Below are 22,216 nucleotides of genomic sequence, written 5' to 3'. Positions count from 1 at the left end.
TTAGGTCCCCTTTTTTAGTCATTCGTAAATAACTCGTAAACGATGGCCAATAGCAAAAAAAATTTTAGTACATGAATAATTTACATAAAATTTCCTACAAAAAAGGTCATTCAAACTTTTTCGCTAGGATCAATATTAAAAACGATATTAAAGAGAGAAAATAAATTCTAAGGTCCCCTTTTTAAATATTGATCCTAGCGAAAAAGTTTGAATAACCTTTTTTGTAGAAAATTTTATGCTAATTATTCATGTGTTAAAATATATTTTGCTATTGGCCATCCTTTACGAGTTATTTACGAATGACTAAAAAAGGGGACCTTAGTATTTATTTTCTCCCTTCAATATTTTTTTTTTATATTGATCTTAGCAAAAAAAGTAGCACTTATTTTATAAGAAATCTGAAACAGATTATTTACGTAAAAGATATTTTTTTGCTGTGGGCTACCGTTTACGAGTTATTTACGAAAAACTAAAAAAATAAACGATTGTAGAACAAATTATAAGTAACTTTCCCACATTAATAATATTTTGTATTGAGATCACTCTGGCCCACGCTTAATATTATTTTTTATCTCCCATGTAACAACAGTTTTGTATAATAAACTATATATTTTCTTAAACGTAATAAGTGTAGCTTTACAAATATATTTTTTGTTTTCAGATTCCTACTACACTTTAAAAAAAAATTGGTAATTATGAAAAAATCCAAGATACGTTTTTTTGTCTTTTCTACTTTATGTTTTTTTTTTTGTTAGAAAGTGCATTGTTTTGGTTCCAAAAAAAAATTATTCATCCTTAATTTATCCGAAAATGATATATCACATGCCCTAATAGGTACAGTTTTAGAGAAATGTTGCTCCAAGTGAAGCGCGGCGGCGTCGAACTTCCCCCTCTCCCCCACTAAATGAGACGTGGCTCTCGAGGTCTCCCGGTCTTTATCTACTCATGACCAGCCAAGAATCAACTGTGCCAAGTTTCAGGGCATAGTCACAAAGTGCAAGGTGTCGTGCACTAACAAACTAGCTATTAAGACTACTTGCTTTGTGAGCTGTGGCCACAATAAAAACATAATTATCGATCCGACATACATACAAAATGTCAAGAGAATCTGGCGGCCTAGCCAAAGTGACAATCGCTTGCGCTTCGCCATCGAATCGCTTTGTCTCTGTATCGCTCTTCCATATTAGTGTGACAGTGACAGTTGCGTTTCGTTCGCTACGGAGCGATAACGATTGGCGTGTTGTCTACGGGGCTAGAGAAATGCGATCCGTAAGAACAGTCTGACATATACCGAAACATTTTTGCCTCAGCTGACACGGAGACGGAGATGCTTCACACTCGCTCGGTCAGTCATGAAATTCTTGTAACTTAATTTGTGGATGCCCCTTGGATATTTAAGTGGAAGGTATTTCAATCTAGAATTGGTAATATTATTTTGTAGACTTAGATGAAAAATGAGATTGAAACTTACGGATTTATCACACGACATTGAGAAAAATAAAATTACGTGATATATAATTTGTATAATATGTATTCATCATTACAGATGCAGTAAAATCTATATCTTACCAACCCTACTTTATTTTGTATAATATTCCTTGCATAAAATATTTACAAATCGATCTCATAAGGTATATACTTAGTGTAAATAAATGTACATAATATCAGTCTTGGCGGCTGTTCGGCGGAACGCTCTCAAACATCACTTGAGTCAGGAATGTCAATTTATCTGAAAAAAAAAAAGATTGTACGAAAAAAACGTAAAACCAGTAAGCACCTATTCGATTCCAGGCCAATCCGAGCCATCTAAAACAAAATTAATATATATGGGGACGAATTATACTGTGATAGACGAGGAAAAGTCTAGAATTCAAGAGCATGAAAGCAATGTGGACCCTGCCCCGCCTGGCGACTAGCGGGTTGTGGCTGTGAACTCTATTTATATGAGCAATAGGGTCCTTTATGAAGATTTGACGGTTATCCACTTTAAAATTAGAATGCAGCCTACACTCATAAAATGTAGAAAAATAAATTTATAAAAAAAAATCTAGATTAAATTTAATAGGTATAAAAAAGCTAAAGCTATACCCTTTTCCAGGCCGCACCAATCTACAAGGTTTTCCCAAAAAAAAACTAATATATTCCAATTAACCCAATTTTGATGACTTGTTTGAAACCAAGTCGGATTTCCCGAAAGTACAATCTAATTTGAACCTTAAATCCGAATGCTAAAGTTGAAACTATAATGGCGTGCATGTGGTTGTGGTCGATAAATCGTAATATGCCTGGAAAAGGGTTATGGCGCGATATATCTGATGCAGATAAATATTGTCAATGCTTACCTAAAATAGCTTTAGGTGTTTTCTTATAATACACAAAAACTGTGTAAACAATAAATCCAACAACTATAAAGCCTATGGCCATTAAATATTTAACAGACGGGTCGTGAACTATTGGCAACACTGACAAGAATATTGCCACTAGCAACACGAAGCAGGGCACTACGGTTGGTACTCTATACGGTCTTTCCTTGTCCGGCTGGGTTTTTCTTAGAACCAGCAATGCCACCATTCCGAGTCCGTAGAAAAACCATAGGAACCAACTGGCGAACTCTATGAGTGTTTGAATGTTGCCAATGCTAATAAATATTGCTGTCAGCAATGCCTGTAACAAAAATATACTCTGTCAAGCAATTTCCGTCAGTAGAAAAGAGCGGGAAATTCAAAAATGGTAGGCGCGAAGTGTTATTGTTCCATACAAAATTTGGAATTAGCGCCTTTGTCTACTGACAAACTTGTTTGACCGGCTATACGTCAATTAAATTCATATATATATTACAGAGACACTGCAGATACAAATACAACTGTGTACCTACAGATAAAATGTTTTTGGTCACGGAAATCTCTTGGATATAAGCTTTAGCGGCTTTGAAAAACCGACATTCTGAACTCTGAACCACTGAACCATAGACATTCAGGTGTGAATTTTTTTGCGGCTGACAGACCTGTGCCCTGTTTATCATAAGCTTGTAACTTGTAATACAAGTGGAAGTCCCTTTCTAACAAAAGGTGTCAAAAAGGGACTTCCACTTGTATTACAAGTTACAAGCTTTGGATAAACAGGGCAATCTAAAGTTTACTGAAGCTTGACTTTGTAAAATACAAGCAAACTAACCTGAAACGCTACCGCGGGAGCCGGTGTCAGCCTCTTCATATTTACATACGAAAACACTTCTAACATATGTCCACCTTTAGCTGCTGTATAGCAGACCCTGTAAACAAAAGCAAAAATCGTTAGAGTTAGACCAAGATAAGTCTGCAACGATTTTGATAGCACACGCAGTGCAAAAGGGTTATTTTAAACGTCAAACTTCTATGAAATTATGACGTATAAATAACACTTGCACTGCGTATCAAAATCATTGCAGACTTTTCTTGGTCTAACTAAGGGTCAAAAACTTTTATAGTATGAGGTTAAGGTTATGCGTCTTTCCCGTGGACATCATAATATAAACGGACTTTAAAGCCTCGTTTTCGTACTTTATCCTTATAGGTACATATGTATATACTCGTAAATGTTAAAAATTCTCAAAAATGTTATGACTTAATTTCACCTTAGAAAAATGTATCCAAGTGGTAATTTTTTTTATGTTCACAGAAAAGCAGCCGGTTTTTCCGAATGTTTTAACTAACAGCCAATAAATCTACCAAGTTTGTAGAAATTTATCGTACCTGGTAACACCGAACTGTACGCTCATAGCACACCCGAACGTAGCGATGGCAACTCCAAGCGGTATTAAAAAGCTGGCAGGACCCAACACGCGATTGCCAAATTCCACAGCCACGGCGGGCACACTGGTCATGTCTTCAAAGTTTAGAACGGTCATGTAGGCTACATTCATGAACACGTAGAGGCCTGTGATTAGAGGAACGGCTATGGAAATACTGAGGGGGACGTTTCTGAAAATATAAAAAATAATCATGATGTATTTTGGGACTTTTTTTTTAAGGAGATGCTAATAGACATTGGGACGAAGCTTCGCTTTAGCAACTGCGCTTATCCAGAGTATCTGTGTTTGAGATTAAACAACCAAATAGTTACATAGCTGATGCTAGGTTGATGATCTCCGTAAAAACGGTAAACTATCCTCCCGTTCATGCCCACAAGAGGAAAGACCACTGCAGAGAAATATGAATTCAGAATCAGATTGTCTTCTGGCTCTAACAAATTATGTTTTGACTCTAAAACATATTTTGTTAACCATAACACACGTTACATCTAATTTTATTTAGACCGATAAACATCAGATATTTAAAAAAATCCGTAACCATAGAAATTCTGGTGCTTAATTTCTGATAATTTCAGCATGTCTAGGGTTCGCCATTACCTTAGTTTTTGGTCGAATTGATATTTTATAATTTGGGAATATGAGATTATAAATACAATGTAAACTTACACAGCCGGGTTGATGATCTCCTCCGTGACGACCGTGACGCTGTTCCAGCCATCATAGGCCCACAAACCAGAGTACAGCGCGAGCGCTATCCCGCCCGGGTTGGTCGTGCTACCTTCGAAACCTTTACCCAAGTTGGCAGTGTTGCCTGTGGAAAAAAAAAAACAAAATGGGAGTTTTATAAGTTATAACTATCAAGCAATATCTGTCAGGAGAAAAAAGCGGCAAATTAAAAAAAAATGTAGGCGCGAAGGATTATCGTCGTCCCATAGAAAATTTGAATTTTGCGCCTGACAAACTTGTTTGACCGCCTATAACGAATACGCTGCAAGTGGGCTTATCAACAACTTAGGAGATTCTTTATTGGAACAGCTCATCGCTATTTTGAAAATAATTCTTCTTGTTTTAAAGCGCTATAGCTCTACATTTAATCGCTCTTTCTTTCATTTTTAAGCGGACACGTCCCAGCATCTCCATCATAAGTGGTCTACCAAGCAATAATGGAGTGCATACATCAGTGGGGAGGCTTTTATAGAACTCGATACCCACCAGCTTTCTATAGTGGGAATTTAGTACTAAGTATTTACATACTTGTAGGTCTCGAGTAAAAATCAAGCAAATTTTAAGCATTATTATGTATAGCTCCGTCTTCAACAACAAAATTCAACATCCCACCATTGGTACAGGCTGAGTTTCACTGTTTACCACATGTCGAATTGCGTGATGGAATCATTCGGCAGGGCCTCGGTAGCTCAGTTGGAGCGGTTGGTAGAGCCGCGAGTTCGGATTTACGAAACGTGTATACTCTGTATCTTTAGGTAATTAAATAAAAGATAAAAGTAAACAAACAATTTGTACATTTTCGGGTACTTAGTTATAACAGTTATTGGTTAACCGACCAAATACAAAACAGCCTGGATCGGTCACTGAACGACCTGACTTTAACCTACATTATTTAATGTTTTCATCTACCCTCAACTGGCTTAAGGAGCCATTTGAGGGTAGATTTTGTTTACTTTTATTTAAATACCTAAAGATACAAACCATAGGTATCTATTTTTTTTTATATTAAAAGTGTATCTTACCTCTAGCTATCTCATAGATCCCGCCTCCAATGACAACAAGGCATGCGAACACCTTACACACTCCAAACACATTCTGCACCTTCACGAACAGCTTCACGCTCGTTATGTTGATGTACGTCATTATAACTGAAACATCATTACGTTATCATTATCACCCTGTTATATGGCAGTAACACGTTTTATAACGACAGTCGAGGTCACAAGTTAAGTCCGAGTAACTTATGAAATATTATTCTTGACCCTTATATAAATGAAGCTAAGACCTACCCTACCATTTATAACTGATAGCCTTAGCACGCCTGAGATTCATATTATTTGATATTATATAATGGTCAAGTCATTCATAAACTGTCAATTAACACTTTAGGCACAGAATAAATAATAGTACTAGGTACAGAAGACTCGCTCTCTAACAAAACGCGTCTGTTACGATCAGGACAGATATGGCCGCTAGGTGGCGCGGCTTTTGAACGGCTTGGCTAGCCATCAAAATTGGTGTGGAACGGATGTACTTGTACCTGTTGCAAAGCGACGAAATCGCGGAGTGAGTCACGCCTGCTTTAGGTGCCCATTTCCTAGACCTATTATAGCGTGTTCTTGGATGTGAATGGGTTAAAAACCAATTCTTATGTTAACTCAAAAAAAGTTAAAAGGTCAAAATATAGTAGGTACAGTCACCTGCAATATGTTACTCTTCGAAAGTCGCAAAAATATGTGACATGCTCTTATGGCTCTACAAATAAGATCGTGTCAGATATTTTTGCGGCCTTCGTTATGTAACATACATATTATTGCAATATCTTTATTATACCTACAAGTTTCCAAAAAGCATCAAATAAAACAAATAACTGCTCTTAAATCTTTAATTACTGTTATTAATAGTACATTACTACAGAGGCCGGGACGAAAGGGGTTGCCGGCCGAAGACGTATAGACGGCCGAGCGAAGCGAGGCCGGATAGGTCTGAGCGCGGGCAACCCCATTTCCCGCCGAGGTATGTATAGTGCTTTTCTCAAACATGCAATGAAATAAATAAAATAAAAAATCCACGAAACCCAAGTTTTATTTATAGAAAAAACTAAAAGTAAACTACACCCAAAATATAACCAACACGTACCTATATCATTATCACGCGTATGTTTTACACGAGTTCTGTATTTTTACTACCCGTATATTTTCATGTATCTTTGATTTTTTCGCCTTGTATCCGTCTGACTGTCGTTTTCGTCACATAAGTTTACATAGTCTTTCATGTTGATATCATGTTTCACATACATTGTTGCTTTATGCATGGAGTAAATAAGTATAATTTCCACAGTGTTGACGAATTTGTAGTTACATTCATTTAAAATATGCCACAAAACTGTTTCTAATAAACTGTAAGCCATTTTTCTTACTTTCTCAAATAATAAAATTGCCATAAGCAACCATATACATACTCGTACTTCGTCTTTGACTTGGCGGTAGAGGCAGCAAGTTATTAAAATCAATTCTGCTTACGCTGCCAATTCCAACACCTACGCTTACAATTAATATTAATTTCATTATTTCGTCGAAACTCATATTAAAGTCAAATAATCAACAACGCACCATAAATCCAATAAAACAGAATGAATATTTTTCAACTTTACCTCCATAACAATTTAAAAAATATAACTACGCGTGTTTGAGTAGACCTTTTTACCGCTAACGTTTAGATGAAATATTTTAAATGTTTTTATTTGTGTAGTTAAATTTATAATTTAAAATTATAGAATGTATTATTTATTAAGTTCATGTTGATTTTATACAAATAAAACTGCAAATTATAGCAAACATTGTTTTTTGTTTTTTTTTATAGGCGTAGTGGCAGAGTGTCATTACGAACCATAAAGCAAATACTGCCTCTAGTGTTTTTTAATGGATGAATGCCACGATGCTGTGTCACAAATATCTTTGAAATGAAAATTAAAAAAGAGGACTTTGCCGGCCTAGGCCTGCAAGATGTGTATGAAATTCCATTAACGACCTTTTGTCCTAGCCGCACCTGAAACGTCATACTTTGCAGCCTATTATAAGGAACTTAACATCAATATTTCATTGCATGTTTGAGAAAAATATTATTAATTAGAGTACATAGTAACTAATAGTGACATGATTGTAGTTTATTTAATACCTAAATAAGTAACACAATTAATTTAAATTGAATGTCAATCAATTTTTTTAAGTTCCTACACATAGGCAAGCACTCTCATGGTATAGAACTTAATCACTAGCCATCAATGCTTAAGGCTTGATAGCTATATAGCTTTTTGCAGTCATATATGTTTCTTAAATGCTATTCTATTAATGCAATGAAGTATAATAATCTATACTCAAATTTGTAAGTCTAAAAAGCTAATTTAACTTCCATCTTGTTGTAAGGGTTGGCAGAAGTTATATTCTTATCTTTAAGCAGTTCAATCAGGTGAAAGTTCTCAGGGGTCACTTGGATATAGCCACTGGAAGTCTCATCCATTCTTTCTTTCATCAGTTCCTGAAACAAGGAAAACGTTTGATAAACCCATGTTTTTGAGTAGAACCTCCTGTTTCAAAATTGCTTAAAAACGTAATCTATGTCACCTAAGCTCTAACGACAATTCAACTGTTCATAATGTTTTTTTTTAATGTTTTAATGTTTATTTGGGCACAAACGGTACAATAATACTTACAGATATTAATATTATTCAATACATGAACCAGTGAAGTTGCCACTAACTACTAACACGTATACAAAAAATAAACAACGGAATAACAACTAGAATATCCACAGAGCAAACAAACATTTGTCGGCATTGTTAATTGTTAATGAATTTAAAAATAAAGGAGAATAATGAGAAAAAAAAAATCAGTTAAAAGTTAAAATATTCTAAACATTAAGTATTCAAAGTACTAAGAACCTCATGCTTAAACTTAACTAACGGAATGTTAAACATATCAATGTGTGAGAAAAGATTATTATTACACTTGCACGCTTTATCAATGAAGGAATTCGCTTTGTATTTTTTTGTATTTTTAATCTGCTTGGTAATTTGAACATCATGGTAGAATGCAATGAAAACACAACAAACATATACAAGACTGGTAAAATCACAACCCTTCCTTTAACACATTCAGTGCCGAAAACCCGACTATCGGATGATTTCGTTCCCAGACCGGACGACCCGATAGTCGGGATCGTGGTACTGCTGCTTTATATGACGGAATTGTTGTGACCTGGTGTGGACTGTTTGGCTGGGTGGGAATGGATGTGATAACTGGGTAAAATAAACTTTATCCTGAACTTTGTAAAACAAAATTGGTCTAAGTTTCATATGCCAGCAGATATAGCTTTCAATGAAGCCATCAAAATTACTTATACAAGTTGTGAAGAAGTACTAAGAGGAGAAAACTTATCCATATATTAAGCCATGCTTTGTATATATACTTCAACAGAAGGATATGATGTCACGATCCTCAGTATTGAGGGACCGACTGAAAAAGAAGTACATATACTAACACTTTTTATGGGCTTTGCCTGAAATAAATGATTTTATTATTATCTCCTTTGATTTCACGGGCCTATAAATCTATAGATCCAACACGTAGAGGCCCCTTGGAGAGCTTTAATGTCATGTAGAACGCCGGCCTGCTGGAACCCGTTCACAGGTGCAACAATAGACACCCATGAACCAGTTTCAGCAGGCATTGGGACTATTGTAGAAATATTATTATTATATAGACACTACTCCAAATAATTATGCAAATGTAACATAAAACTTAGAGCTGAACTCCTGTAATTGCATTAAAAGCTGTTATGAAGAGTGAATGAATGAAACTGTGCACTCAGTCAAAAACCAAATTTGTAGGCACCAATCTTCCTTCAAATTGGCTAAAATAATGTTGAACTTACTGCTAAAACTCCTGTAATGGCATCAGAATCACCAGGGAAGAGTGAATGTATGAGACCATGCAGCTCCGTCTTCATGGTACGGAAGCGTTGCTTGGCTCGCTGCAGATGCTCTGGTTGTACTTGGCGCCGGCCTGCCCATGGCCGTGACTTGGCCTCCTGGACTAACTTGATGCATTCATTTAATCTAAAAATAAATACAAAAATGTAATCATTCAACTTGTATTATGTAGGTACTGGAAGACAATGCACAGCCTAATCCAATGAAGGTAAGAACATAAATTTAGAAACATATATTCTTTTAATGTTCTGGAGTGTCACTAAGCGGCATTTGAACCATCCCACTAACCCGGGGTTAACTGGTTAAACCGATAACCCAGTGTCAACTTGTACTGATAACCATGGTAACTACAGGTTTAACCGGTTAACCCCGGGTTAGTGGAATGGTGCAAGTGGCCCTAAGAAAGACTAAACACTATTTGCACCATCCCACTAACCCGGGGTTAACCCGTTAAACCAGTGTCAAAGTGTATTGGTAACCATGTTAACTCCAGGTTTAACCAGTTAACCCCGGGTTAGTGGGATGGTGCAAGTGGTGCTTAGACTTATTGAAATTTAACCCCAAAGCAGGTGAAAATTATGTTATAAAACTTTAACTGACAGAATCACATGAGGAGGCTAGTTATTTAATAACCAACTTAACTGCACACATATTTTCACTAGTCAATGTTCAGGATCTAACATTTGTATAATAAGAATGAATCAAAGTGTATTGTAACAAAAGTAATCTTTTGGAACCCTGCACATACTGACTTGTCTTATTTATAGTCTAGTTCAGGGGTTCCCAACCTCTACTGTAGTCAGTAGAGAAGTGCGCCGTGGGGCGATTCTCCTCACCATGTTACCTATCTATTTCTGTAGTGTATTGAAATAAGAAATATAATAGCCCAGGTGCCGCTGCCGAAATTTTAAACTTGCAAGTGCGCCATGGACTGCAAAAGATTGGGAACCCCTGGTCAAGTTTAATATTTAGAAACTCACCTCTTATTCTCATTGCACACGTCTTGTACTGTACCCGCTGTAAATGCTGTAAGCTCTTCTACTTGGATTATTTTATCTTTTATTTCACTCAAAAATGTACTGGTGTTCACATTACTATCAGTAATAATTGGTGTTTCTTCGTTTTGGATGTGTTTAGCCAGACTTTCAATGCTACACAACTTCTTTTCGTTGACATTATGGGAATTAATGGTCCTTATGTCCATAGGTTCGTTGTTGTCGATAATGTAACATAACTCCTTGCATTGTGATTGTAACGCTTTTATTTCATTGCCTAGAAGTTCGCACGTCTGTGCATTGCTCTCGTTAGACATTCTGTAAGATATAATAGATATGTAAGTAACAATAACATTTAATAACAGAAAGTTGTGCTGAAAATAATAATTTGAAATAAAAATAAAGCGTTACTTACTTTGCGAATCAATCTATTTTTTTAATAGTACAGGCTCCTTGGAATCCACATGAAACACGTATATAAAATAGTTAAAATACCGAAAATACGTAGAATTGCGACGAGAAATCGGTAGCGGAGCTTGTAGCGTCGGTTCGTGTTTTAATATTGACAGTTGACACTGACAGTACTAGTGATGCGAGGTTATCGTGGAAACTGCTATGATCGATGTTTTATCAATCGATTTATGTAAAATGTAAAAGGTATATTGCGACTTTTACTCAAAACCTCGTATACTCGTATTTATAAAAATAGTATTTCTATGTTTTGTTTTGTATATCATTTATTCGTAGTGTTTTTATTTTGTTGTAAAAGTCCTGAAATAAAACCCATTACCCATTTTACCAGTTCTTTTTAATTCTCTAATTTCCTTAGTAAACTGTTATATGTGTGTAATGTGATAGCTGAGCTATTAATATAATTCGTTTTAAAAAACGAAATACATATAATATTTTTTAATACGAATAAAAGTACGCCAAAAATGTTTAAAACGATGGTAAGTAAATCAAGAAATATTTAGTAAAAATAAACAGGTTGTTATTATTTACTAAATTACTTAGCATATAAATTAAATTGAAATACTTACATAAAGCTGACAAGGATGCTAGTTTAACAGCTTGAGCTCGACTCTCCGCTGGTATATCAATTGAAAATGGTTGAATGGCGTACGCAGCAAATGTCATAACAATAATTGCAACTTCTGCAGGTCTTAAAATCATAACATAAATCCAAGCACAAATAAATGCTGGAAGAGGCCCCCAAAACTTATGACACTTGCTAAATGCTTCTTGAAAATATGCATACTCCGCACCGGATTTGTTAACTACCGTTCCTAATTCTGCGAATGATAATGCTCCTGAAAACAAATAGAGATAAAAAATATAATTAGCAAGTTTTACGAATGTTATTTTACCAAATCACTAAAAACTTTCATGCCTGGTGCACAATTAATTAACTTGCCATCTTTTTTGGTGAAACGATTTGACGACATATTTCCTCTTACCAGGCTACCTACCCAATAAGGATATAATTCCAGACACCGTCCAGATGATAAGGCACAATGCAACTGAGCCTGACTCTTTCAATGCTGATGCTGGAGACACAAAGATTCCTGAACCAATCATGACCCCTAATATTAAATTAACTGCAGAAAATAGTCCCAATTCTCGTTTTAATTTCACCGTACTGCCTGCAACACTTGCAATTCCATTTCCATTCTCAAGTTTTAAGGATTCTTTTTCTGACATTTCGTTTTTTATACTGAAACAAAAAACTTATTATTTACACATGTCAATAATAAAGTATGTCTATACAACAGGAAATTGTGTCCTGAAAAGATTCGACTTTAATTATTGTGGTTTATATAGGGCAAAAACGTTAGCGTTTACTTATCATTATCACTGCTTTGATTTGTTGATACCCGGAAAATGTACCACGTGCACATTAACGCGTGGATTTATGTTTGTGTTTTATTACTTTAACGTCTTTAAACCTAGTTGCCATCGTAGTTTTATGTACCTATGTTAGTAAGTGCGTGTTTACAAGCATACATAAGAGTATCAGGGGAGTTATATATCAGTAATTAGTGTTATTACTTAATTAAGTAACAATCGTTACTCGTTCGATTACTCAGACAAATTTAAGCGTGATGTTATTTTAGGAACCTACCTTGTTTGTGTGATTATTGTTTCCTATGTTTAGTATAAGGGGCGATGTTTTCCAAAATATATCCAGTTTTTTGTTAATAGAGAATCAGGTCAACTGAGTCAACTCATAAACCGCCAGATGATTACTTAATTTTAATCTGCCAATTTGCTTTTGGTAATAAGTAAACTTTTCAGGTAAGTATGATGTAAGACGAACTAACGCATTTGGACTGAAGCCACTTGAAGTAATTCAGATTTAACGACCGTTTATTTATACCTAGAGACGTCTTTTGCATATACATATATAATATAACCGTACAAATAGGGTGTACTTTACACAAATATATTAATACCTAATCTAATTTATTTTAAATTACCTGCTTTAATGCAAGAACGGCATTGCATTTTCTAGCAATCAGCTCCAGGCCCCAGGGCCAGGTGTCTTTTTTTAAAACTGATGACACACGGCAATACTTATTCCTAGATTTTGCACGAATTGATACATTGGTGCAGAAACAATGGGTTTTACTTACGGATATTAGCGATAATACAACAGCATCCATTTAAAGCTTATCTGTAAAATGACTCGACACAGGACCTGCATGAGTGACACCACGTAATAAGTAAAAGTACTAGAATAGTGACACGAGGCAAATAACAAATATTATTGGCAGTTATGTTCATTTTTATGTAAGCAATGATCAAGGAAAATTAACTGATGTAGAAGTTAGACCAAGAAAAGTCTGCAGCGATTTTGATAGCCCACGCAGTGCAAGTATTATTTATACGACATAATTTCATAGAAGTTTGACGTTTAAAATAACAACTGCACTGCGTGGGCTATCAAAATCGTTGCAGACTTTTCTTGGTCTAACTTCAAGACCTACATTTGCATTAAGGATATCCTGTAATTAACTCTACTTATTATGTAAATGAACATGTAAGCCTACATCTTATACGGGAACTCCCGAATCAAGCGAAATAAATTCTTTCAACCAGCCACTTACAGCAATGAATTGATATCTCACAGTTCCTTTCAAGTCACAATTCTCAAGCGTTCATTGGTGTAATTGTTTCCGCTCCGTAAATTGTATGAAATTTACCTACACAGTCTCCCTGGAATGTCCTTTACCCTGAGCTATTTACAGATTTGGATCAGAGAACTGTTGCCCGTGACTTTGTTAGTCTGCAATCTAAGTATAGGCTACATAACGATAAACTGCGAAATTTATATGCACATTTAATTTGTTTGCTGCAATTTTCTCCCACCATACTAACTAAGCCATTATTTCAACAATGTACTTATTACAATTTTCAATTTCATTAAAATTACTCCAATTCCACGGGGTCTATGAGATTTACAAATAGGTACTTCTAAATCATTTAAAAATATAAATATCTACTATCACTTAAATAACTTTATAATATAACTCGAATTGTGACTTCCAAAATAGGTATTATACTTAGACTTACATTTCTCAATATTTTCATTTCATAAGGACAATGACAAAGCTGGTTGCGATCTCAAGTAAATACATTTTTATAATCTTTATTTACCGACATACGCCACAAAAGGCGCAAACAACATGTAAGTACATTGTTTCCAATGACATGCATGTCCTACTGGTTCTTTTGACACTAACGATATGATAGATACTTATTTCAATGTTGTAAACAAAAATCTGAGGGCCTACCGCAAACCACGTTCGACGTGTTGCCTCCCTGTCACACTTACGTACGAATTTACAAGTGGGACAGAGCATATGCCAATGATTGTATATTTATATTCTGTTTATACCAAGTTATACTTCGTAATGTCGAATTAGTAATCAGTTATGTTCTATATTATATACCTACTAATATGACTGAACTGTACTGATAGAGGTGAAATTAGACATTATACCGGTAGTACTATTAGTTATTCTGTGATTATACATACTATATGTGATTTTGACGCTTTTCTTAGACCGAAAATATAACTCAGCTTGCTCATTTTTAATTGTAATGTAACTAATGTGTCTAAGTAATTATCGTATATGTATCGTGTATCGAATGTTTATCTACTATTGCAACTTTTTATGTATGTATTGCATTTGTTTGTGAATAGTCGATATACAGATATAATCAAGGATTATCTAATGTGATGTTCAAACAATATGTATTTATTCCAATAAAGCTATAAATAAACAACAGCATTGTTCAAATCTAATTAAAACAATATTATCAATCCTTATCTCTTTATTAGAGCGGGCCAGACAGTTAGGATCGTACGTGTGTCATGTATCGGGCACTTGTATAAACACTTTACCCGATATCGATTGGAAAGTATAGATGGCAAGTTATGGATAACTTGCCATCTATTTTTTTTTCTATCATTGTAGAAGACATGAAGATGAAGACTATCACGAATCGGTATCGGTATCGGTACGGTATCGGTGAACTATAGTTATCGCCGTTATTTATACCTACAACAGGTTTTAACTTTAAAACCTGTTATATTATATTATAAACGTATGACTTTAAAACCTATTATAAACTTATAACTTTAAAACATTTTGTAGGTATACAATAAATAAGATGTAAGTAGGTGGTGAGTAAATCATATGTCCCGTAATATTACCCGCCAATTACTTATTATCCATCTGTACTCTAATTTTGCAGTGCACAAGATGATTTTCTCAGTGAACAAGTATGTTCATGAACTATAAATGTTACCTTACAATCCTTACATAATACTTTTAAGTCTTTTGCTTTTGCTGCCTAAGGGCATCATTTTCTAACATATTGGTATCAGCTCTAGTTCCTTAACCTCAAAGTCGATTCCTAGTTAACCGCCGTATAATAAAATCATATGTATAATATTTTTGTAATACTTATATAAGTATTGGTATTTAATATTTTAAACACATTATTTAATCTGACAACAAACTACTCCTACTACTGACACACAAGTCGCGCAGTATGCTGTCCCGCACCGCACACCTCGCTGGCTCCGCAGAAAATCAGCGCCGTTGGCAATGCTTAGTCGTGCCAACTGCATTACTGAGTGGAGACCATTTCAGCCTCACATCTTTATCTGTAATATGTCTCTTTGTGTTCTGTATACTTCTTGTTTCACATTTTATGTTTTTTTTTGTAATGGAATGATGTGTTGCCTGAATAAATATTTTTCTATTCTATTCTATTCTTTTAACTTTTAGTATTTCAACTGCAACTAATCAGTTATCTATTTATTATTATTATTTTCAACTATTCATAACACAAATTGGTGTTATTTAATGTTTTATTGATTTCGTGTAATGAATGGTTTCGCTTAACTGTTTTTATGATTGTTATGTTTTCAAGTTGAAGGAACTGTTTATGTTATGTGAACCTTATCAGAGCTATCGAAAGATTTACATGAGAGTTATTATCATGATGATTACAATTTAGTAGTTTTGTTTAGTTTAATATCAGCATTGCATTGTAATCAAATTTAGTTAAGAACAGTCGTTCTTGGCGGGCGGCATGTTCAGACTGCAACCTTTTTACGTTTCTAATGTACCTACACATGTCATAAGGACATAATTTTGAATTTAAATTATTAAAAAAGAAATGTGTCAAACAGAATTACTCACTCACATCTGTCATATCAATAAAATAAGTCGCTCTTTAATGTAATTTTTGGAATTTTATTTAAACAACTAACATAATAACGAAGAAATACACCAATTTTATACATGGTAGTTGAAATAGGCGCGAAATTCAGATTTTCTATGGGACGATAACCCTTCGCGCCTACAATTTTAAATTTGCCGCCTTTTTCTACTGACAAGATTTGCTTGACCATCTATAAATAGAAATAGTTATCTAGTTCATCAACTAAAAAAACATCGGGTACTATCGTCACTAACTTTCACTGAACAGTTCAATATTAAAGGCACAACTGAAAAACATAATATTGTTTACTTAATAACGAACGATGAATATTTTTGTCAATACTAAGTGAGACAAATACCTATGATAAACAATATTGCGACTTTTGCCAAAAGTAGGTAGTAACTAGTAAGCCAAAGAATTTATGACCACGTACGCATTATTTCAAATTTAATGTTTCCTTCCTTGAAATTACTGTGGCGGAAATTACATTAGCAGTCAAGAGCTAAAAGGCATATCACGACTATCATTCCTTGATGTTTTGCATATTTTAGTTAGAGTATAAATGTTATTTCTGATTCAAGAAGTAGTCGTAGCGTGGTGCGTGAAACGGTTAATTGCTGAGAATAATTATTTTATTTTGTACGTATAGTACGTTCGTTTGCAAAATAGTTTTCTTGTTAGTTATTTGTTTTTCCTTATCCGAGTATAACATTTTAAAGACTTTCATTTGATTAAACGCAAATAGTTGTTTATTGGCTAAAAAAGTATTTAATCCTTTAGCAAATTTTTTTTTTTTAATTGGCTTTGAACTCTTCTTAATTGATATAAAGTCGATGTTCCCACTTAAACGATAAGGAAATGATTACAAAGCCACTAATCTGGCAATTATAAAGTTCATTAAACAGATAAGAAGCAAACGATACATTTTGTCGACTTAGTAACGAGTGAACATAGCGTTACACACACATGATAGTCACATCAATTAGTTTACTTACCTAAACTAATTGATGTGACTATCATGTCATGTGTATTTGTGTGTGTGTGTATCATCGATATCGACACGGACAAAATGCCAAAATTATGTATACACGACCTTATTCCCATACGCTAAGGTAGTGTGTACATATTTTTGGTACTTTGTCCGTGTCCATATTTAATATGTACCTTGACTGTACGAGTATTAGGTTTCGGTAGTTATAGTTATGACTAGAAGTCCCCGCGACTCCGTTTGCGTGAATAAAATACTGGATGTACTATACATACATAAAAGATTTGTCGTAATAATACTATCCTTTTTTATTTAACATGTCTCACCTGTGTTTTATCTAACATGTCTGAGTGTTAAGAACAGAATAAGCGAACAATTTCCAACACGCTGTTAAAATATAATGAATAGCACCATTGTATTAGACATTTAAGTACTATACGTGCGACGTAGTATTCGAGAAACGTGTTAACAAAGTTCTTTAAGTGATGTAAGGCTCGATCTCGCTACTCCTTTTATTTTAAATCCAGCCTTGCACTCGTAACTTTTTATATAGTTTAAAGTACAAAACAAGAAAAATAGCTACAAAAAGAGAATTAAGACAGACAGAAAACGACAAAAATGTGGATCGTTTAAGAATGTAGCCTTCACGGCCCAATTCGAACTTTAAGATACGTCGGTTAATAGATCAAGAAACGATATGGATTAGATATTACAGTGTCAAATGTGACGTTTCTTCAAACAAAAACGGCAGTCATATATGTAATGTCGCTGTTGTTTAAGTGATGTAAGGCTCGATCTCGCTACTCCTTTTATTTTAAATCCAGCCTTGCACTCGTAACTTTTTATATAGTTTAAAGTACAAAACAAGAAAAATAGCTACAAAAAGAGAATTAAGACAGACAGAAAACGACAAAAATGTGGATCGTTTAAGAATGTAGCCTTCACGGCCCAATTCGAACTTTAAGATACGTCGGTTAATAGATCAAGAAACGATATGGATTAGATATTACAGTGTCAAATGTGACGTTTCTTCAAACAAAAACGGCAGTCATATATGTAATGTCGCTGTTGTTTACATAATGAGCGGTTACATTGCTGTCATTGTGCATTTTACAACTTAAGACATTTGACGACGTGAAGCAATAGAATACCAATAAATAGTTTCCAAATCTTGTTCCTGATTTTAGTTTTAGTTTGATATTGTTATTGTTTCTGTTTTTTCTATCAATGTGTGTATTGTGGCAAGCTAATAAATGGTTTTTATCTTCTTTTTTTTTTTATCAATAGTAAACCTAAATACTATGAGGTACTAGTTGGCCCCAGTTGTCCTCGAACGCTAAATTGCTAAATGTGGCGGGTTAACTAGTAAAAGTACTCTATCTCCCTGCCTTTGCTAGTAAGCAACAAATTTATTTTTGTCAGTGATAAAGACGCTACAGTTGCGGCAGGTAGATATTCATTACTTAGTTAAATTTGCACGATGCAGTTAGAGATGTCAGCAAATCCACTTAGCCGGCGCCAGTAATCCTGCCACTACGATCGCTTACTACGTAATTCAAACCCATGACGCGTTTTATGTTTAGAATGTTTTTTGCTTATTTTAAGGATAATTGGAATTCATATAAGTATGTACATATTTGCGTAAGATTGACAGCGACACGTGTTTATAAGTGCTTTTTAGTGTAGGTATCTTCAAACGATAGTGATTACACAGTTGCTTTGTTGCGATGATATAAATGATATGACACAATTATCTATTACATGAGCTTTATGCACTATTATTTTATGCTATACATAACAAAGTAGACACTGACGTCCATTCAGTGGAACCCTTTCCGGTGTCCAGCTAAATGCACGAATGCAACGGAATGCGTCATGTTTGTTTTGATTTTATTTTATCATACACGCTCAGTTCTTTGTGTTTATTCACGGGTGGTAGCACGCCTTTATCAAAATAAACCAATCAAACTTGTTTTAATTTTATACGCTAAGTATTAAAAAAACATTAAGTTATAATTTATAATAATCTTGATTTAGGGCATTTAGGCACAGCATACATGTTACATTACCTACGCGCAAAACCGATGGAACACAATATCTGATTGAAATGCTTCTTCGAAATGGACTTCACAGAAGGATTATTACTTATTATGTTATTATACAGACAGGAATTTAAAATATTTATATCAAATTTACGATCTGAAGATAAAAAAGGTATTTTTTTTGTAAAAAAGTCAACAATTTGTTATCGTTCGTATGTAATGTATCGTTTAAAAGTTATTGTTTAAGTGCTTTTTTATTAAAGCTGTTCGGATTCCAGTTTATACTTCTCAGTACTCGTAAGATACAAAAAAAGAAGTAAGTGTACATGGGACAGGTTTTGAATCCTCAAGGGTTAATTGTTTTAAATTATTGTAATTTCAGCCAAAGAATCCCTTGAACTTTTTTTCCTTTTTTTACTAGATTTCAGAGATCCTGTTTTATTCTTACTTTTTATTTATCCAGGAACAAATACAGTTTCTAAAAATAAACAAATAGACTGATGCACATTTAAGTTGATGAGTACTATGTACGTACTTTTTGCTATAAGCAATACATATGGAACTTACACTTTTAACAAAAATAAAGCTGTTCATATAAAATTATCCTTACAAGATAAATGTAAATACAAGCTACTTTAAATGCATTAAATTTTGGGATCCGTCAGACCGAACATTATTTAATTAATATAAATAAAGAATAGATCACTTTTTTGTGATATACATATATTACTTACAATAACACTAAGATATATACGTATGTTACGTATAGCTTAGCTTAATGTATTAAAAGTAGTCTATCTATATATAACATAATATTCATAGTATTGATTGTTCTTTTTTTGTGTAAATAAAAGTAATATTACTAATGTAAAGTAATAATAGGAATAAAGCCATACGATATGTCATAATAATATTATTAATTTCTTTCTCTTTACTTATTTTCTTTCTATGAGAAGAGGGAAAATAAGTTTTAGAATTTCATATAAATAGGTCGTGATAAGTTCTACATAGTATGTAGGGCTCATTTCTCAAACAGTGTTACTCTAACATTATTAGAAAACACAAACAATTCGATACTTTGTAAGAATTGGGTGTATTAATAGTATAATAGTGTATTAGCCAGTTTGCCGCTCTAGTATTAGTTAGTTTAAATGATTAATTGGATATATTGTATTGTACTTAAATACTGGGAGAATTTGAGGGTTTGCAATTGTACTTAATGCAGAAGGTAGGTATATTTTGTCTCTAAAAGATAAATCATACATATTAAGAAAATGTATTTTTAATACTTTTATTTATAAAATAGTCAAATGTATATTTTGTAATGATATGTCCTGCAACTTATTATTTTATTACATATAAACATGATACGTAGTACTACTAATTTATCACAGCAATCCTAGATATCGAAAGAATTTACTGTTATTTTTAAATCCATAGCGTCCATTGACCAAAAATATATAATTAATGCTTATCTAAGCATGCCAGAAAAAAAGGTGTTACGCACCAACTAAATGTTATTTTACTTATTTATATGTACCATTTGTAAAATTCTACATTTTTTTGCTGGATATTTTGTATATTGGTTTTGTGTCACAAAATATAAACTTTTTTTAATCTTACCTGATGCTCTATATAGGTACTGAAATTTAAAAATAAACTTCACCACATCACCAATTAATAATATTTTATAAACTTTTTATTTAACTGTATTTCATTTATTGTATTTCTTGATTCACGTAAACGCGTGCACCACTGGTCACTTAAGCGCCGGTACTGACAAATAACATGAACATGCTTGTCGTACAAATATACAAATACAACACACTATTTGAACGTGAAAGAACATCTGCTCTACCACTCCATAATAATTATGTTACGTTCAATACTCATTGAAACTAGCACTTTATTTTTTGAGATTAAGGTATAAAATTGAATAAGTTTAATATTACATACGTATTCAACGGTGGAGAAAAAATTGGAGATAAGATTGTATTTCTATGTATAGGTACATACATTCATGAAGTTCATGGCATTTGTTACATTTGGTTGGTAACTTAACTGAAAATATTTCATGAAATTATCTTATCACTTAGTAATGATAAAAAAAAAAATCAAACAGAGATAGCAATTTTACAGGCCTGTTATAAAAGCAATCCTGGCAGTAAAATAAAGGCATGGATTTCCACGTAGAGATATTCAAGTGCAGCTTTTTCAGCTTAATGCTGCATATAAATAAAACCGAACACACCTGCACCTGCAGGACTACTCGAATCTCTTGTGAATGAAAGGCTCTTCTAACTTCGAATTTGAGTTCTATTTCTTGTAGGTAGGTATCTGTAGTTCTAGATTTATTTCATAATTATTTAATCATTGCAATCATGTACAACATTATAAGTATACAAGGTACATATATGTGAACATGAACCCGGACAGGGTATATATAGCAATTAGTTTTAAGCTTATACTAAAGTCTTAATTATTATTAATAATTTATTATACATATTTTAAGAAAGGGCTAGTTTTTCAAATATGGTTCTATATACATAATAAGAAAACTAAAGTTCTAAAGTTAATTAAAATTTTCAGGTCTCATGAAGTTAGTTTTTTAATGAGTGACGGACAAGTTTACTTAGTAAGACTTAATGCTTTAATAAATAAAACATTTTCATATAAAAAAAAAAATATTAAATATGCATACATCTGCGAAGTCACAAGATGTAGATGTGTGCATGAGTGGAGGCCTGTGCCCAGCAGTGGGACTATACATATATACCTAGGCTGAATCATTATTACATTAATTTTTACTAAATGTAAATACAAAATTTCTGTTAATTTTTAGCTGTCGTAAAATGTCTACAAGCTACGTTAATGGCTCGTAGAATTCGGCTCTACATTTTTGTTATTTTCTAAGTTATTTTTTAAATAAGAGTAGTTTAGCAAGCC

At 33.6% G+C, this 22,216-nt stretch overlaps 2 protein-coding genes across 2 annotated transcripts; both read right to left on the bottom strand.

Moving 5' to 3' along the window:
* Window positions 1-1,513: 1,513 nt before the first annotated feature.
* On the bottom strand, window positions 1,514-21,048 carry LOC134799611 (b(0,+)-type amino acid transporter 1-like). The gene is made up of 9 exons (XM_063772049.1): window positions 20,894-21,048; window positions 11,971-12,215; window positions 11,542-11,811; window positions 5,539-5,664; window positions 4,457-4,601; window positions 3,732-3,959; window positions 3,175-3,271; window positions 2,343-2,664; window positions 1,514-1,729 (listed from the first exon to the last, which is right to left on the bottom strand). The coding sequence occupies exons 2-9, from the start codon at window positions 12,200-12,202 to the stop codon at window positions 1,665-1,667; spliced, it is 1,485 nt and encodes a 494-aa protein (XP_063628119.1). The 5' UTR covers window positions 12,203-12,215; window positions 20,894-21,048; the 3' UTR covers window positions 1,514-1,664.
* LOC134799245 (uncharacterized) lies at window positions 7,728-11,058 on the bottom strand. Its single transcript, XM_063771624.1, has 4 exons — window positions 10,917-11,058; window positions 10,487-10,819; window positions 9,449-9,632; window positions 7,728-8,053 (listed from the first exon to the last, which is right to left on the bottom strand). Exons 2-4 carry the CDS (start codon window positions 10,816-10,818, stop codon window positions 7,907-7,909), a joined length of 663 nt encoding a protein of 220 aa, XP_063627694.1. The 5' UTR covers window position 10,819; window positions 10,917-11,058; the 3' UTR covers window positions 7,728-7,906.
* Window positions 21,049-22,216: the final 1,168 nt, after the last annotated feature.

The sequence above is a fragment of the Cydia splendana genome, chromosome 18 (assembly GCF_910591565.1).
Source record: "Cydia splendana chromosome 18, ilCydSple1.2, whole genome shotgun sequence".
NCBI classification, from domain to species: domain Eukaryota; kingdom Metazoa; phylum Arthropoda; class Insecta; order Lepidoptera; family Tortricidae; genus Cydia; species Cydia splendana.
Note: the sequence above shows the minus strand (reverse complement) of the source record. Positions and strands in the feature narration are given on the sequence as shown.

Excerpts from the sequence above, each read along its gene's own strand:
- LOC134799611 (XM_063772049.1), bottom strand. The coding sequence starts at position 12,202 with ATGTCAGAAAAAGAATCCTTAAAACTTGAGAATGGAAATGGAATTGCA. Across the intron at positions 11,812-11,970 it reads TGGAATTATATCCTTATTGG|GAGCATTATCATTCGCAGAA; the intron begins GTAGGTAGCCTG and ends ATTTGTTTTCAG. Across the intron at positions 5,665-11,541 it reads AGCATCCTTGTCAGCTTTAT|TTATAATGACGTACATCAAC; the intron begins GTAAGTATTTCA and ends ATGATGTTTCAG.
- LOC134799245 (XM_063771624.1), bottom strand. The coding sequence starts at position 10,818 with ATGTCTAACGAGAGCAATGCACAGACGTGCGAACTTCTAGGCAATGAA. Across the intron at positions 9,633-10,486 it reads GTGTGCAATGAGAATAAGAG|ATTAAATGAATGCATCAAGT; the intron begins GTGAGTTTCTAA and ends ATTTATTTTTAG. Across the intron at positions 8,054-9,448 it reads CCATTACAGGAGTTTTAGCA|GAACTGATGAAAGAAAGAAT; the intron begins GTAAGTTCAACA and ends TCCTTGTTTCAG.